Genomic DNA, 18,303 nt, shown 5'->3' with positions numbered 1-18,303 from the left:
GAGTGAGTGAGTTGGGTTTAACTTCGCTTAAACATTATGCCAGTTATATCACGGCGTGTGGTTTACTGTGGCGGAAAAGCGGAGAAGATATAATGGCATGTCATATGTAAGGCGTCATATGCCATTATATTTTATACGTTGTTTAAAGACGGTTATGATAAGCGACGGCGATAGGGAACGTCCATCCGGGTTCTGGAAATGGTCACGTGGCACTTGAATAGAATGGACTCGGCCAATCCTCTTTAAATGTGTAAAGGACGCAGATAATGATAACCCCTTGCATAACCTCAATACAGATGACCTATTGACGTAATAACCCTGTTGACATACTGGTTTGGACGGGTTGATCAAACGGCCATTGCCATAACATATACATGCTGATTATAAGGCAAAGGTTACAGTTGCACAATTCATTTACCATGTCCCTATCAGGCTGAGTACTATGTATAGTGGAACTGCCCTTCCAATATCACGGGAAGACCTTTGAGACAGACAGGATGTACACTAGCTATTGCGCATCGTGTCTACTAGCTGCTGAGACTGGACTGGGACAGCGAGGACTCAACATTAAGACTATTCCCCAGGTAATGAGATGCATGGCCTAATGAACACCTCTCTACATGATATAAATGTTGATATGATGTTGATACTCATGCACATGTGTATTATCATGCGTTAATTCAATTTCATTGGACCTCCTTACCGAAGGACACGTAAAGATACGGATTAGAATTGGTCTTCAGCAACCCATGCTTGTCGTTAGAGGGGACTATGCTTGTCGTAAGAGACGACGATGCTTGTCGTAAGAGGCGACGATGCTTGTCGTAAGAGGCGACTATAGTTTGTCTGTTTGTTTGTTGTTTAACGCCGCACTTAGAACTATTCCAGCTATACGACGGCGGTCTGTACATAATCGAATCTGGGCCAGACAATCCAGTGATTGACATCATGAACATAGATCCACGCAATTGGGACACGAAGATAATTCCTTTAGTCGCCTCTTGCGGCACGCATAAGGCGACTATAAGGATCGGGTGGTCAGGCTGATAGACTTGGTTGAAGCATGTCATCGTATTTCAATTGCCTAGACGGGTGCTCATGACGTCAATCACTGGATTATCTGGTCCAGACTTGATTATTTACAGACCGCCGTCATGTAGCTGGAATATTGCTGAGTGCGCCTTAAACAACAAACAAACAAACAAACAATAATCATTACCAGAGACTGTGTTGATTGCAAAACAGGGAATTGTATTTCAGCAGGAATAGGATTCGGATATTTTAATGTATTGAATGTCGAAAGTTCAAACATACAGACAACATGTATTTACCATCACCTTTGTAAGACATATGTTTAATGACCCGAAAATCTCATTTACAATATCGAACAACCATTTTTTATTCAATAACATTGCTAATTTAAAGCATGAAATTGATGTTCCCTGCTGTGGTATATTTAATTAGCTTGCTTTTGCATGACGCATCGATTTGTCTGGAAATACAGGTTCACTAACAGACATGTTCTTTGACCCAGACAAATATGGTTCTGTGGTGAGGTGGTGACGACGGCATTGCTGCGAAGGTGCGTCAAGACGTTGCCATGGATACGCTTTGTCAACCTGTACAGTATTTCGGAATGTCATGATGTCGCTTGCGAAGATCTCACAGCTTACTACACCAATAATAAAGTAATAATATATTTTGTATAGGGCGTATCCAATGTTACCTTGGTTACGTAACTAAATGATGAACGGTTCCAAGGCTTTAAGCTGGAATATTGTCTCAAAAGGTTTGTGAAGAAAAGCGGGTGCTATGTTCTCATATCAGTGGTTGTCGCAGCAAACAGGGGTAAATGTGAAGTGACGTTTACTTACGTGTAGGTAAAATGTTGATGTTTTGTTGTGTCAAACTGTTGATATTTTCGTTTTCTGATTCGTTAAAGACTGGCTTTCCTTTAGTGATAGGGTAGGGGTTTATTCTACTTTTGGATGTTGTTGTTGTTGTTGTTTGTTGTTTAACGCCACACTCAGCAATATTCCAGCTATATGACGGCGCTCTGTAAATAATCGATTATGGACCAGACAATCCAGTGATTGACACCATGAGCATCGCTCCACGCAATTGGAATACGATGGCATGCATCAACCAAGTCAGCGAGCCCGACCACCCGATCCTGCTTTTGGTACAAGTCCAGCAATAACATGGCGGAACCATGTACCTCCATGAGTTCAAGCTGAAACTGTTTTTCTTTTTTGGACACCTAGATTACACACAGTTCAATATTGTATGTTGTTTTTTAGGAATCAATGATGTCGAGAAAGTTTTGCCCCGTCGGGAAGTTGTTACCAGGCGTTCATATCGCCATCTTGAACGAGGACCAACAAGTTCAGCCTGTCGGAATGCCAGGGGAGGTAAGTGAACCAGGAGGGAATGAATAAAACAGTCACTATTGCGGAACAGTCAAGCCAATAACCAATACTGTTAGTATTGATCATTGCAACTGAAGTAGGATTACAGCCTAAGGTTCGGGAGATTCGTCTTCATTGTAGGATTCCGACTATATCATAAGCATTTGTTTATGAATATCTATAAAATAGTGATGATAACAGATGTTCACGAAAAGATTAACGTATCCTGCCCCATCAGTGGCACCCGTCACAAACACATGCAAAGGCAAGTCAATTTTGACCTTAAAAAAACATGGGAATATATGGTACAAAATATGGATTCCCACTGCTCCCATAATTGTTTCTCGAGTGCGAAACCGGATCCACCGGAAGCGCTCGTTAAATCAGTAACCCAAGAAGGTCCTGTTGAATGTACCATCCACACCCTAGTAGTCACGATAGCCATCTTTTAGGGCACAGGTTGCTTCTGAGGATCCTGCTCAATGTCCCAACTTGATGAGGTATGAATTCTAAGAGAAGTGATATTCGGTTTGTTACAATTGTTAAGCATGACGTCATTTTACGGAAACATGTTTTAATACCGTTACTCATACATTTGGAAACTGTTTGTCGCTGCATGTTCCGATCCTTCACGAATGTATATATCCATGTATATATTACACGAATACGATTACGTATACACGTATCAAATATTCGTCTGTGGTTTGTGCTCTTCCTTCCTTCCTTCCTTTTTCAGATATTCTCCAGAGGCTTGAATTGCTTCCTCGTTTGTGCTACCCTGTCGATATATTTCTGTTATATTTCTTGAATATTGCTCAGCGGCGCAAAATCACATTCAATCAATCCTTCTCTTGTGGCAAAGATGCTGATGTGAATACATTTAAGGTACTGACGTTTTCAATTCAGATATTCGCCAGCTGCTTGAAGCTATCCATTGCGCGTTATCGAGATACGAATATGAACAACGCTTTGATTAGGAAAAGAATATATGGATGTCAACTTTTTTATAATGAGGAACACAACGTTTCGGAGTATATGCTTACTCCTACATCAGGTGAATGAAACGTTTTGTTCCTCATAATAAAGAAGTTGACATCCATATATTCCCTTCCTTAAACTGACTGGGACATACTTTAGGCCTTTGGTGAGGAGGGAGGTCTGTGCAGGTGTGAGGGTCTTGCTGCTCAAAATGACTACAGTCTTGTTGGTGGTTCTGGGGCTGGCTGATGTAGGAGTAAGCATAAACTCCGAAACGTTGTGTTCCTCATAATAAAGAAGTTAACATCCATATATTCTCTTCCTTATGTGAATCACTTCTAAATGCCTTTCAAAGACCTAACCCTTTGATTGTTCTCCAGATATTCGTCAGTGGTCCTACACTTGCTCGTGGATACCTGAAGCGGCCCGACATCCAGGAGAAGCGCTTCATCCAGCGGCCAGACACGGTGCCAGCGTCGTACGGGGACGTCCTCTACAGGACTGGAGACTGGGGCTACGTCCTCTCCGACGGCAGCCTGGAAATATGCGGCAGGTGTGACTCTATGGTGAAGATCAGAGGGTACTCCATTGAAGTACAGGTAAGATACTGGTTCCTTAATTTTTTTCACTTATATCACTGCATGTCAGCTTGATGTTGAAGGTAGGCTCCAAGTTATGAATGCCTTGAACGTTTACCATTTTACTTCTTTCAGTGGCATTTAGGAATTGGAGTGATGAAGTAAGACGAGTTCTATGGATGAACAACTTCTTTATTACAATTAGTGCCACGTTTCGGTGTAGATCCTAACACCTTTATCAAGCAATTGATGGATAGGGCTAAACAGCGCGAATCTTGTATTCGAACCTACGATCATAGGTTTCTGACACGCCTAAGAGACGCAACTCTTCACAATAAATTGCGACCTCGGAGACGAGACGATTGGGCCATTCGTGCACCAAAATAGTATGAGTGAGTGAGTATGGTTTTACACCCCTTTTAGCTCTATTCCCGCATTATCACTGCCGGGAACACCAGAAATGTTCTTTGAAGAAACTCTGACACGGGTCTCGCTTTTCAGATGGATCATGTTCAGTTCATGGTAACCCTTTAATTATAAGTCATTGCCATATATTTTACATGCTTGTTTCAAACATGATGTGTGATTCATTTTCGCTGTAGGCGGTGGAGTCCGCCCTGATGTCACTCCCGATGGTGAACGCGTGTGTTGTCTTGGTGATGGGTGAAGAAGGGGAGGACAAGTTCCTCGTTTCTTATCTTGTGCCAGAAGGGCAGACCAACAAGAAGGAGGTGAGAGCCGCCCTGAAGAGGAGGCTGCCCTTCTACATGATACCATCCTACTTCGTGATCCTTAAAAGGTAAACGGCTTCAGCACTGCATAATATTCGGCCACCTTGCAGTGGGGGATACAGGTGAGGTGAGGTGAGGTGGCCAAATTGAGTTTAATAACACATCCACATGCTAAGTCACCGTCACCGTCCTGAGGCAAGGGAGTTAACTGACTACAAAAGTCCAGTTTCCACCCCAGCCGAACTAGGCTGGAATTCCTGGGCCCGATCGTAGCGCCTCCAGTGGATATTACGAATTATGTCCCTTCTATGCCTCTCCTATGGACAAACCAGATTCTACCTCTCATGTCACTTGTATTTGTTTAAAACAAAATGGCAGCGCCCAGTCAAGACAATCTGATCGATAATCAAGATCTATGTTGTGATAAAACGGGTCTTACATCGCGAAGTGAATCAAAACATGTGAACGCCTTGATTAAAAACATGAAAAGATTAATAGGAAAATATCTGTTAACAACGAGTTGGCGGTGCACATGCTTTGCAAATCCTGCAATCGACCGAAATCTGCATGGCAGTTTACGAACCGGATTTCGATTTCGTTGCGCGATTTTGGTTGGCCTATGCATAGACTCGTTAGTCCAGCCAAACTGTTACTCCATATTACCAGCCTAGTTCGGCAAGGGTGGAAACTGGACTTTTAAAGTCAGTTTACTCTCTTGCCTCCAGAAGATGTGTCACCGTAGGATGCGTGATGAAGGCAAACGAAAGAATACCATTAATTTGATTATGTCTATTCTTCACACATTCCTGCAACAGTTTCTAAAAAGTAATCTGGGGCTGGGTATTGTTTTATAAAAATAAATTGGTTCAATGAAGACTGGGGTAAGAAATAAAATTGCAACTACATGGCCACAGGGCCAACCACGTTTTAAATGAAAATTTGTGCCGAAAATAACGAATTTATTGATTTTCAAAGATAGATTCTAAGATACCCACCCGTACTTGTGTATTGTGCTTTTTGGGGTTAATTTTATAAAAGTTTTAGATGTTATGAATTTTAAGACCTAAAACCACGTGGAAGTGCTGACTAAGAGCCAGTACAGTTAATGTTTGGGATATAATATCGCTAACTTAAGATATTTGCAACTGTAAATCAAACATATGATAAAAGCAACTGATAACAATGTTATTATAGTCATGAACATGTATAGGTGAGCTACGTTACGAACACACTGTCCAGCTATGGCATAATTTTGCTCTCCACTCATTAAACTTTCAGCGTCCAATTGGCATGATCTGGATTCTGCAAAACAACATAGGTTCTGTCACTGTCTTTTCGTGTTTCCCTTTGCCGAACTAAAACGGTTTTTATTCATCCCCTCAGTATTCCGATCGTAAAAGCGACAGGAAAGCTGGACAAGAAGTCACTCCCGCCGTTTGAGAAGCAGGATTCAGAGGAAGGTGAAGTTGAAGGTCGTCCGACAACCGAAACAGAAGTCAAGGTTGCCGACATCTGGTGTAAAGTCCTGCAGATGCGGGACATCGACATTCAAGAGAGTTTCTTTGATATGGGAGGGTAAACAATTTCATTTCACGTTTCTTTAAATAGCATAGTATATTAAATTCAAGGTGCAAATGTTCATGTATTGGAAATAAATTGATAATATAACCGAAGATATTGAAATGACAACCAGTGCAACCTGATAAAAATATTTTACTTCGATCCCTCTATGCATGAAGGGCGTCATGTCACGAGAACATTCTAACCAGCCAACCTGTGTTGAGGCTTCAAAATTCGTGGTACGAGTGAGCGAAGCATTCACACAAGCATATCTGATTTCTGTATCTCTAAAACGAATATGACCGGAGAGTTCCGATTGCCAAACCATAAAGCCGCGCTGTTATGTCGTTTCTCAGCGCCATGGCATTTACATCTAAAATGGTGTGATATCAAGGGTATAATTGTATTCTGTGGCGGTTTTCTTTTGCTAAGATCGGAATTTCCGAACCGAGGTCGTAAAGAAATTAAGTCGAATCATTTTAAAATCTGATTGGCTCAACAACTAACGATTACTTCATTTTGATTGGGTGGTCAATGTTCGCTCAGGGTTTATCTGACGCGACATCTTATGGAGGTGCCATCTGATCTTCGGAGAAGATTTGTTTTTATGATATTGACAAGCAGTAAGTTTGGTATATAGTGTTCCATTTTCTTAAACATTTTCTTCTTGCCCTTTTCGCAACATTTTTTGGTAATTTGATATACGTTTTACCTTCATCTACAGGTTCTTTATCTAGGATTCATCCTTGGTATGTCAGCACTATACCTCTGCTCGTGTGTTTCGCCAAATTGGTAAACGTCCAAGACTTGGATCACTTGGGACTTTCTTCCCACACCCAATGACACAGCCGAATACTGTTCAAAGCGGCGTTACACACATCTCACTCTTTCATTACCATATTCTTCTGTGAATGTACTCTGAGACCTGCATCACTTCGGGCTTTCCTCCCATGTGAATGTACCAATGTGTATTGTTCCCAACTCTGTCATCTACGACCCTTACGTGTTTTCATATCAGCATCAGCATCAACACTGAACGTATCATACCCGCATCATACCTACATGTTCTGGATCCGTTTGTACAAAGCGACCTTAGCGCTTCGGCTATCGTAAGTCAGTGGTTAAGTAAGAGAGATGCAAGCGCTAGGATCACTTTGTGCAATTGGGCACTGTTCTCTTCCAGTCACTCCCTCCTCGCTGCCCAGTTGCTGAACGTGATCCAGGAGAAGTTCGGCCTCCGGATCGCTGTACAGGACCTGTTTTCCTACCCCACCGTGTACAGTCTGAGCCGCATGCTGGACAGCAAACTAAACAACGCCGTCACCAAGTGTTCCGCCCAGAGACCGAAGCTGGACCTCCAGGCGGAGGTCGAGAAACACGACCAGGGCGTCCTCAAGTAAGTACACGTGCTGAGACTGACCGTGACCCCTGATGTCCAACCTCAAGACACTCATATGGTTACCACAGCAATTCGCCCCCTTTAATCGTGTCAGAATCCGATGCCTTGAATAGGTTTCTTGGTTTGTCAGCTCCACAACCGTGCTCGCGATAAACGTCTAGATCTTCCATGACAATATGACTGAAACATTATACGAAACGTTTTTAAACCAAACAAAAACACTTTGCAAATAATTGGTTTAGATTAGAAAAGAATGAAGCAGGCGAATCCCAGATCTAAGAAACACCAAAAGACGGAATACTGGCTGAACGCAAAACGAGTCTTCCAGACGTGTATCGTAATACCCGCAAACCGGTACAGTGGTGACCTGATAGGTTTCATGATCTTTTAAAAAAAAAAAATTCGTATTTTTGTAAAACGCAGTAGTTTTCTATTCTATCCCCTGTTAGAATTGGTCATTGTTGCCGTATGCTGTCGGTAAGGGTCGAATAAAATGGAAATGGCGGTCGGGCTCTGTGATTTATCTGATAGTGTCATCGTTCCCCTACGGCGTGAATCGCTGCTCATGCTTTCAGCTACTGCTTATTGCCCGCCCTGATGTTGCTGGAATATTGGCGACTGTGGTATAAAACAATAAACAAATGTTTCACAACCCTCATCAGCATATTTAATGCATACATTGAAACTATATTAGTACCTCGGAAAACGAATTATATGAAGTTTTGTGTATAGTTTAAGACAAGCAGAAGGAGGATATCCGAAAAAGGTGGATTCTACGGTAAGAATACAATTACATTTCTTCAACAGTATGTGGAGTTATATGGGCTGGAGATAACAAGATCTAATAGAATGATATGTGTATTCCAGTCTGGACATTCAGCTGCGTGCATTCTGGCGGACCTTCCATCATCGCCATCATTTCCATAAGGGGCGAGTCTTGTTGACAGGGGCAACGGGATTCCTTGGAGTATTTATACTCAGAGAGTTGTTACTGAGTACCAAGGTTGGTCGCGATTCCAATTTGTGGGAACTGTCACTGATGTTTCTTACCAGACAGAATAGTCACTTATTATCCACTGACGATGTATTAGAAAAGTATAAATGTATTTTGTGGAATTAAGATGTTAAAGAAAAGAAAGCTTGATAGCAATAGATGTTACTGTTCTTGCACTTCAGTAAGAAAGTGTAGCTTAATCTTGATTAAAAGTGAAAAAATTCATGTGACAGAGCAAGCTTCTGAAAACAATGCAATGTTTCTTCTTTTTTCAAGTCAATTCTACATCACATTATTCTCACAACTATTGAACCAATATTGTCCCTACATAGAGTTACCCCCCTTAGCTGTACCAGGGTCTGGCTATCATAGCTTGAATCACAGATGGTGTTTATGGTCCTTGTTAGCATTATACTCATGTTCGTAGGATTCACCAAATTGATAATTCTCTACGACGCTATGGAAATGTTGTTTAAAGGTTGTAAAACCAAATTCAATCTCGTCCTTATCATTAGGCATTTTCCAAATTTATACATATCAATATATCACCTATGCTACTGTGCGTAAGTGAATGAGTATGCTTTTACGCCGCTTTTAGCAATATTCCAGCAATATCACGGCGGGGGACACCAGAAATGGACTTCACACATTGTACCTATGTCGGGAATCGAACCCGGGTCTTCGGTGTAACGAGCGAACGCTTTAACCACTAGGCTACCCGATCGCCCCGCTACTGTGACATAAGTTATAGCTGGTAGTGTCAAATCTGGACTAAAACACTGCTAGTCTTACAGATATCAGCCCCAAAGGGTGAAACAGTATGGGACAATTTCCAAGGGTAGGGTGAGAAGGTATGTACAGTTTAGTGGCACTTCCTACAGAAAGGATGTCTATGTCGTTCTCCACAGCTGCTGATATACTGCCTGGTACGGGAACTGCCGCAGGTGGAAGCACTTGACAGAATAAAAGAAACCTTGAGGAAGTATGGCATTCTGGGTAAATCTGAAAGTGAGGCGACAGAAGAGCAGAAACAAGTGGAAGCCATGCTCGTCAGGAGAGTCACGGTTATTAAAGGTAATGTTGTAACAAACTTCATCACAGATAGTAAGTACATCATGGTCTAGTGGAAGAGCCTCTGCTCGAGAGCGTGAAGGGGTTCGATCCCCGGCCGCGTCATACCAAAAGACGTCTAAAGATGGGACTTGTTGTTACCCTGGCGCTCGGCATTAAGGGGCTAAAACAAGGACTCGTTAGCTCAGAGTCAGTATACTCTGCCTGTGTGGGGTAATCATGTTAAGCTGCGGCATGGTATCTCAGTGGACTAGCACTATAAAAGTATAAGCAGCCACGCACGTGCATGCACGACGCTATAAGTGCAAAATCTTGAACGCTACTTTTCACCTCACCACACCACATCTTAATAAACGTCTATTAAACTGGTTGAGAATATTTTGTTTTGCTGAAAATGTAAAATGTGAGACATTTTTATATGAGTGATACTAGTAATAAGGAAAGCTATTTCAAGGTCCTTGTAGTATGGAAATTAATCATTGAATTTAGGCCTTGAATACTGAAAAAAACTATGTCTGTCTATAGTATTTTCAGATGAAACAATGAGATTGAATGGTAAAGTCAGTCCTCAGGGATCAGCATTATACTGGAGTTGCTATTGCCATTGAAATACTGATCCCCATAAACTCACATTTCTTTGAACGAACCTCCTTTGTCAACTACGGCATAATTTTACAATTCATCTTGTCAAGGTTGTCTTCAATTTTCATATTTGCAGAAATTCTGTAATAATCAGATCTTTCCTTGCTCATGATACAGTTGATATCGTTCAATCGATTTTAGTAGAAATTTCTTATGAACATGGAAAAGGGTCTGTCGCTTTAATTGACACTTATTGCATGTTCTACCCCATCCCCCAGGTAACGTGGCCTTGATAAACTTGGGGATGAGTGAGGACGACTACACATACCTCTGTACCGACATAGACTTCATCATCCACACCGCCGCCATCGTCAACCTGGCCTACCCCTATAGTGTACGTACCTAAGACCCGTGAAGATCCCCGGTAGAATACGTCTTCAGCAACCCATTCTTGTCGTAAAAGGCGTATATGCTTGTCGTAAGAAACGACTAATGGGATCGGGTAGTCAGGCTCGCTGACTTGGTTGATGCATGTCATCGTATGCCAATTGCGTGGATCGATGCTCTTGATGTCAATCACTGGATTGTGTGGTTCAGACTCTACTATTTACTGACCGTCGTCATATAGCTGAAATATTGTTTGGCGTTAAACAACAACGACAACAACAGACTCTTACGACAAGCATGGGATTGCTGAAGACCTATTCTTACCAGGATGTGATGTCCCATATTTATATTTTTATGTCAGTTATTATAATATAAACCTAAAACGAGGACTGATCGGCTCGTCAGTCACCGTATACTGAGTGTCTGAGTGTGTGTATGTGTGTGTGCGGCATGGTATCTATGGACTAGCACTATAAAATTTTATAAATCACCCAGTGATTTAGAATAATCATCATTTTCACTTAAACATTCAACTTCAGTTTAATCACACTAATTTAAGGTTCTTGTGTTTTTTCTATGGTGAGTTGATTGTACACATATCCATGGTTGTGTGTGTGTGTTCTCAGGCTCTCCATGGCCCCAATGTTCTGGGCACTGCCAACATCATTCTGTTTGCCTGTACTGGAAAAGTAAAGCCCATCCACTACATCAGGTAACGCACCATATTAGTTTGACATAAATAACGCAATCTGCGACTGTAGCCACTTGTTGGAAGCCTGTGTCTGGAAAAGTCTCTTTCTGTCTGGTAAGATCAGCTAACTCATAATAACCCATACTCACTCCTAAGAAAAGAAATGCTTAACAAGATGTTTTTGTGTTGGACGTTGCACACATATACTGCACATCATTGCATACAAGCGACACGTATGTAATATGAAGACATTACACTGAAAATGACAACGATCAAGGTCATGGGAAGTCATTGGCTCATCGTTAGCGTTGATAACTACTGTTTGTTTGTTTGTTGTTTAATGCCCCACTCAGCAATATTCTAGCTATATGACGGCGGTCTGTAAATAATTTAGTCTGGACCAGACAATCAAGTGATTGACATCATGAGCATCGATCAACGCAATTGGGATTGATGACATGCATCAACCGAGTCAGAGAGCCTGACCACCTGATCCCGTGAGTCGCCTCTTAAGACAAGCATCGTCACCTTTTATGGCAAGCATGGGTTGCTGAAGACCTATTCTACCCCGGATCTTCACGGTCAGATAACTACTGGCACCTCCGGCCCATAGACGTAAAGAGAGTACGGATCACACGTTGAGAAATGTTAGTCCATTCAGTCTGTTGTGCATGAGCAAGTTGTTGCAGTATTCCTGGTTCAGGGTGACGCTGTCGTAGTCCGCGATCGCCTCGTCCCATTGGTGTTCTTTGGTGTTCATATCTGGTGATTATTAGAGGCCGACGGGAGGAGGTTTACATTGTGGTTCCATGGGATGCTGCTGTTATTAGTTTCGTATGCGGTCCAGAATTGCCCTGTTGAAAGACAACGTTAGCAGTAGCAGTGTAGGATTTCGTCAAAATAGCGTTTGATACTGCCTTGCACTTATGCCCGGTTTCTTCTGCCACCGTGGCAGACGTCCGCCCACATCATTACGCTTCCACCACAAAATCTGTTTGACCTCCCGCATATGAGTTGGCGTCAAAATGTCCATGATGACGTTAGTACACCCTAGCCCTGGATGTCAATTCTGATAAACGCAACACGAATCTTGACTCTTTTCAGTACCACCCAGTCCTCAATCGCTGGTTAGGCCAAACACTGCATGTCGAAGATGGCGATGTTTTAGCATCAATACCCCTGAGACTTGCCTCAGGAAGGGGGTTCCACACTGTCTGGTCAGATATCCTTCAATGAGTAAGCTGCATTGAGCCATTTTGGAGATAAACCGACTGTGTTTTGAGTTTCGATGTAGTCCTACTGTAGATTAGATACCTCTTATTTTAATTCAAGCGCTTTAAATAAGAGGTATATGTAATTCACAGGTCAAACTACATCAAATTTAAATACACAGGAGATTAATCTCAAATCCTCCATAACGACATGAATGCTTTGAAAATGGTGCTCCCCTGGTACGCGTAATGACACGTGGGTTCAAACTTTGTTCTGTCTTGTTTTTAAATAATCTTTAGTTTAAAAAAAACTTTTCCCGTGAGGTCACGTGATAACCAAATATGGGATAATAGTCTCGATCCAAATGTTACAACGCGTACACTTGAGCAGACTCATGAATATAACTCATGAATATTAATTAGACCATTCACTACGTTAACAGATCGATATTACAACAGAAACATACGTATGTTTTCCATGTATATCTAAAATGATATTATTTGTCATTAATTGTCCGGTGAATTAACAATTTAAATTGAAACAATTCATAATTCATCATATTATGAATACGCAACAACTTGTAATGTGTGCGAAAAGTCGTCCTAAAATACGCTATTTGAAGGGGGCGTGGCCTAAATGCAAATGTGCGATTGGGATTTTAAATTTTCCGGACCCCTGGTTCAAAGGTCCGCTATGTTAGAACATTCCGAAAAGGGGTCACAGGTAGTTATAAATGTAACAAATTACTAAAGTTCAAGATTAAGTTGGAAGAAATGGTTTAAAACACATAGTTTTGTTTTCAAAAAGAAGTTATAAAATAACCTCCAAAGATAAAAGGTTTAATTTCATCGCAACCTGTTGTATATTTCCACTGTTTAGACTTAACCTACAAGTTATTTCTTGGTAATCGACGCGACCTGTCATTTCTTCAAAATCCATATGGCATCTCCCATTCTAGGTTGTAGATTGTAGAAATAGTGAACAAAATGCCGAAGAACTTAATTTGTCAAACAAATTTTATCAATTAACAGGTTATTAGTATTTTTTAAGTTGTACTCGTGTGGCAATTGGTTTGAAATGATTTTCCAACAGTTAAACAGTCTCTCAACCCCGAACCTGGCGGAACCTGACTTGCTTCCGTTACTCGTCGCTGCCCTTGGCTACCAAAATAGTTTTCATGGTGACAGTGCTATTTACAAATTGCATGACCTCAGCTCTGGGACAATTTCGATCTGTAGTTAACCAGGCGATGTACCGGTACTCGTGTAAATGAGTCAACTGGCACAACCGTTGCCAAAGGTTAACACCCTGAAGTACTGCTGAATACCGCCGTTCTAAGAAGCAGACGACGACAAGACGTCACGAGATTGACTGTTCATTTTTTGTAACCGATGATTATATGGCCTTGATCGAGACAGTGGTTAGTGTATATACGTAATTGTGTGTGTTGATTAATTAGAAGTCATGATGTTTGATAAACTGTTGTTCTAATATCAAATTTATACAATATTCTAATGGATAATCCAGCCTTTGAAATGGTGCTCAGAGACACATCGAATGACCTGGCTACACCTGCCTGTAATTCTCCTTGACCAGTCCTCTGAAGGTGTAGTTCTGCTTCCATGCATGTGGACTAGTCCTGTGCTTCTTGTGCGGTGTTATTTTTCTGTATTGTTACGTTTGGTTATACATGTGGCCTTTGCTGTGTTTTGATGCGTACAATCATACCATGTTTTTATTGGTACTAAATGACATCACATTGATGCGTATTCGCGTATCATTTATCTGCTACTATCTTTAAAACATGTCTATCAATTTGCATTTCTTTCAGGAGTATATTAACATTAAACCTTTAAACATCTTGCCAACAGCCGGTTTTGGGTAGACGGACAATAAAGAAAACTACGGGTTGTTTGTGATCCGCATTTATGTAAAAAATTATAATGTCATTTTAGCACAGATGCAGTTTTTCCGAATGGATTAGAAGGTTGTTCAGAAGAAGATGATGCGTCAAGTTACCATGACGACTTGGAAGATGGATATTCACAATCTAAATGGGTTGCCGAGCAACTGGTAAAGAAAGCTGGAAAGAGGGGACTGCCTGTTACAATTTACAGATTAGGTAGAGTTATCTCCCTTGACAGTCCACTGAGACTTTATTTGGATTGAGCGACAGTTTTGTTTAACGCAGCTTTGAACAGTTATTCAGTCAGAATTTACAGATAAGGTAAAGTTATCTCCCTTTACATTGTACTCTGGATAAACATTTTGAACAAGAACTCACTTAGAATATGGCATATCAGGTTAATGATGCAGGTTTTAGATGTTTATCACTTTTGGGAAGCCTACAGGCACAGTTCAGCTGCATCACAAATTACAGAGCCTTTGACGACCTGGATCACCAGTGCCACATCCATTGAGGTTCACATGTGAAACAAATTGGTCTCACATACCGTAACAACTTTTATGAATCCGTAATGGGAACCTCTTTTAGCTAAGAGTTTGTTGCTGCAGGTAACCTGTCCGGTGACAGGCTAACAGGACAATGGAACCCTCAAGACTTCACACTGCTGGTGCTGCAGGCTTGTACAAAACTAGGACTGGCTCCAGAAGTGGACTGGAACATGGAAATGACACCTGTGGATTTTGCTTCCAAAGTCATTGTTAAGATTACCCAGAATCCTTCATCTGTAATGGGGAAAACATTCCATGTTATCAACACACAACCCATCAAAGCAAGGTGAACAGACACATGTATAATGTTTGGAAAAAAATAAGAAATAAATAAGAAAAAATTACAGTATCTGTACATTGTAGGAGGAATTTTACTGATAAGGGTAGGAGAAACCATGTCTCCTAGGGATTACTAGAGATTGTAAATCCTCACATGAGGGACGTTCCCGAAATGTGAGGGTTTACAATCTCTAGTAATCCCGAGGAGACATGGTTTGTCCAACTTATAAACCGACTCATCGCATAGACAATGTTTTTTAATCAAATAACTGTAATAAAAACTCTCAAATGTGTAATGAAATATCGCCTGCAGTCATAAACTCGGTTCAATGAAACCAGTGACCTCAGCACGTGGGTTTCGCAACAGTGCGAAATCTGCATGTGGATCTCACAATGGCACGAAATCTGCATGTGCGTCTCGTAGGTTGTTCGTAGTTTTTGTTCTATCAAGGTTTTACAAAACGTTGTAATACCTCCTGCGAGGTGTTACAATCGTTGTAATACCTCCTACAAGGTGTTACCACAATTTCAAAAACTCCATATTGAGTTACACAAACAGCCAGTAGGTTTATAAGAATACTTAAATTTAGGTCTTGCATAGGCGGTGACATTTATTACTGTTGCATCTTATATTAGAATTTCAACTTGATAATGTTGACTTCCAGATGGGTGTTTGAGCGGATGCACGGCCATGGGTTTTCCCTGAAGTTTGTCCCCTTCTCCGAATGGCGGGATGCTGTTCTGGGACAGTCCAACGGTCACAGCAACCAGACAGGTCTGCTACCCCAGCTTCTGGACACATACATCAAGTAAGCATATCTAGCGCAGATTGATATTTTTCTTAATTTGGCTGATTCAAGTGCAATTTATAAAGAATAATTGATCAGCTGATTTTAAGATTTTATTGATAAATCAGGAAATATATATGTATCATATTATTGCGTATTGGTTTTTTTAAAAGATGATTTTCTATATTAATTAAATCTATTTAATGATTATGCAGGAAAATAAGAATAACTGGTTCTTAAGGCTGTGCATGCCTTTAGAAAAATTGATGCAGGCACATCTAAAAAATAAATCATGAAAAATATGACCAATTAATTAACTTAGAAACTAAAATGCTATGGACATTCTAATTAGTAAGTCACATATTTTACTCCAATATGAACTTCATGAAGAGAGTTATCACATCATAGCAAAGATTTGATTTCAAGGAATTTGTATATTTCCAATATTCCTGTTGTTTATGAGACTAATTCTTTCACTTTGTTTCAGCTATAATAATAACTCTTGTAAAAATAAACTACAGTTTATATTTTAAAACTATTTTTAATAAGCGAAAATGTTATGGCAGAAAGCATCTATTTCCGTCCCGTAAATTGCTTATTGTGTTTAATTATTTTTCAGAGATGCATCATTCTTTGAAAAGCTCAGCTCATATACAAATAAAAGTCTTTTGTCCATGCTGTCACAACTTGGTCTCTCATACGCCTACACCGATAGTGTCTTGCTCAACCACTACTTCACAAACCTCCTCAACAACAAACTTATCGTGAAGAGACGTCAGCGGTTGACACTTCCAGGTAATGATCGAGTCTCATACAAAAAGTCTTTCTTAATTTTTCTGAGAGTTTGAAATCAAAGCTTACATTTAACAGAATATTGGAATATCATTTAGAGGGATGAGTTTAGAGAATGAGATTTTACAGAAAATGGCAAAAGAAATGGCAGTTGTATTCTGCTAATCACAGTTGTCATATTTTGTTTTTGTGAACAAACAGAGTTTTTTTGTGCTGCAATCAGCAATATTGTACCTATATCATGGCTGCATGTAAGTAATCTTGGCTAGGCAGCGTGACTGAAGACATGAGCAACACAATCACCCAATTATAATTAGTCACCAAGCCTTAATCACCTGATCCCGGTTTTAGTCAGCTCTTGAACTGGAGGAATCGGGGACCTTGAGGTACTGGTATATTAAAATACCATCTATTATCCGAGTCATCACTGCAACAACTGAAAAAATTGTTTTTCTGTAAACATTTTCTTTAGGTTAAAAATGCTCAAATCATTTGAGGGTAAGATGTAAAATTCATCACAACTACTTTTCAATAAGCATTCAGTGGAATAGAAAATTCATATGAAATGTTACCCACTATTCTCCTATTTAGTAGAGCACCCAAGGGCACCATCACTCTGTTGACAGATTCTAATGGTCTGGACATATTAAGTACAATGTACAATATAGTTTAGGGCTAGGACGAGTCCAAATTAACTACCCGAGTACCCACATTGTTATTACCCGACCCTACCCGGGTACCCGCTACAGGTCTCAAGAGTTGGATACAAAATGTCCAATTGGGAATAGTTTGACCGTAGCCCTGGTAAAATGTATTTAGATACATGTATAAAATGCTCTGGTCGTGCATACAATGAAGTTGACAGAAGTTATATTTTGATTCAAACCTATAAAGGTCAAAAGCAATGGTGCTTAGTCAGAAAGAAATGCGAACATTAGTAACTCGTAGAGTTAACCGTCCCAGCCCTAATATAGTTATATCTTTAAATGTTTGCTATGTCATTTTAATAGAAAATCAAATTCTAATAAAACAATAAGATCATAAGAAATCTGATGAAATCATTTTAGTATCAAAGGAATTTACTTTCAAGACATTCCAAGGACAATACTCCTTTCTCAGCCAATTAAAGGGAAGTAACTCTTTGTAATGTTATTTTTCTATGCTATATGGGACACAGTTTAGCTTGGAGAGTTCAAAAGTTCAGCAGCGTTGTAGATTAACCTTGTAGTACAACAGCCGGCATCTATTACAGTTGTTAGCAAGCGACACAGAGACATGGCTGCCCAAACTGCCTCCACAAAGGGTTAGATTCATTCTAGCATGACAGTTCTCACTTCTGTTTTAATTTTGCAGCTTATGTATGAGATTTGGAATATATAAACATATTATGATGCTAATA

General features: G+C 40.4%; 1 protein-coding gene across 1 annotated transcript in view; it reads left to right on the top strand.

Annotated features, from left to right (window-relative positions):
• The window catches only part of LOC139449682 (uncharacterized), a 47,386-nt gene that overhangs the window by 18,850 nt on the left and 10,233 nt on the right, over positions 1–18,303 (top strand). The window contains exons 7-20 of the mRNA XM_071231180.1: positions 1,535–1,688; positions 2,301–2,411; positions 3,767–3,985; positions 4,567–4,763; positions 6,079–6,270; positions 7,439–7,651; positions 8,522–8,657; positions 9,557–9,722; positions 10,580–10,695; positions 11,315–11,400; positions 14,547–14,713; positions 15,106–15,331; positions 15,990–16,133; positions 16,732–16,907. Of these exons, the coding sequence (XP_071087281.1) occupies positions 1,535–1,688; positions 2,301–2,411; positions 3,767–3,985; positions 4,567–4,763; positions 6,079–6,270; positions 7,439–7,651; positions 8,522–8,657; positions 9,557–9,722; positions 10,580–10,695; positions 11,315–11,400; positions 14,547–14,713; positions 15,106–15,331; positions 15,990–16,133; positions 16,732–16,907 (2,303 nt within the window). The remainder of the gene's footprint in view (positions 1–1,534; positions 1,689–2,300; positions 2,412–3,766; positions 3,986–4,566; positions 4,764–6,078; positions 6,271–7,438; positions 7,652–8,521; positions 8,658–9,556; positions 9,723–10,579; positions 10,696–11,314; positions 11,401–14,546; positions 14,714–15,105; positions 15,332–15,989; positions 16,134–16,731; positions 16,908–18,303) is intronic.

Source organism: Haliotis cracherodii, unplaced genomic scaffold, assembly GCF_022045235.1.
Source record: "Haliotis cracherodii isolate W230 unplaced genomic scaffold, xgHalCrac1.p SCAF_8, whole genome shotgun sequence".
Lineage (NCBI taxonomy): Eukaryota > Metazoa > Mollusca > Gastropoda > Lepetellida > Haliotidae > Haliotis > Haliotis cracherodii.
The sequence above is the reverse complement of the archived record's forward strand: the minus strand, read 5'-3'. Positions and strand labels throughout refer to the sequence as shown.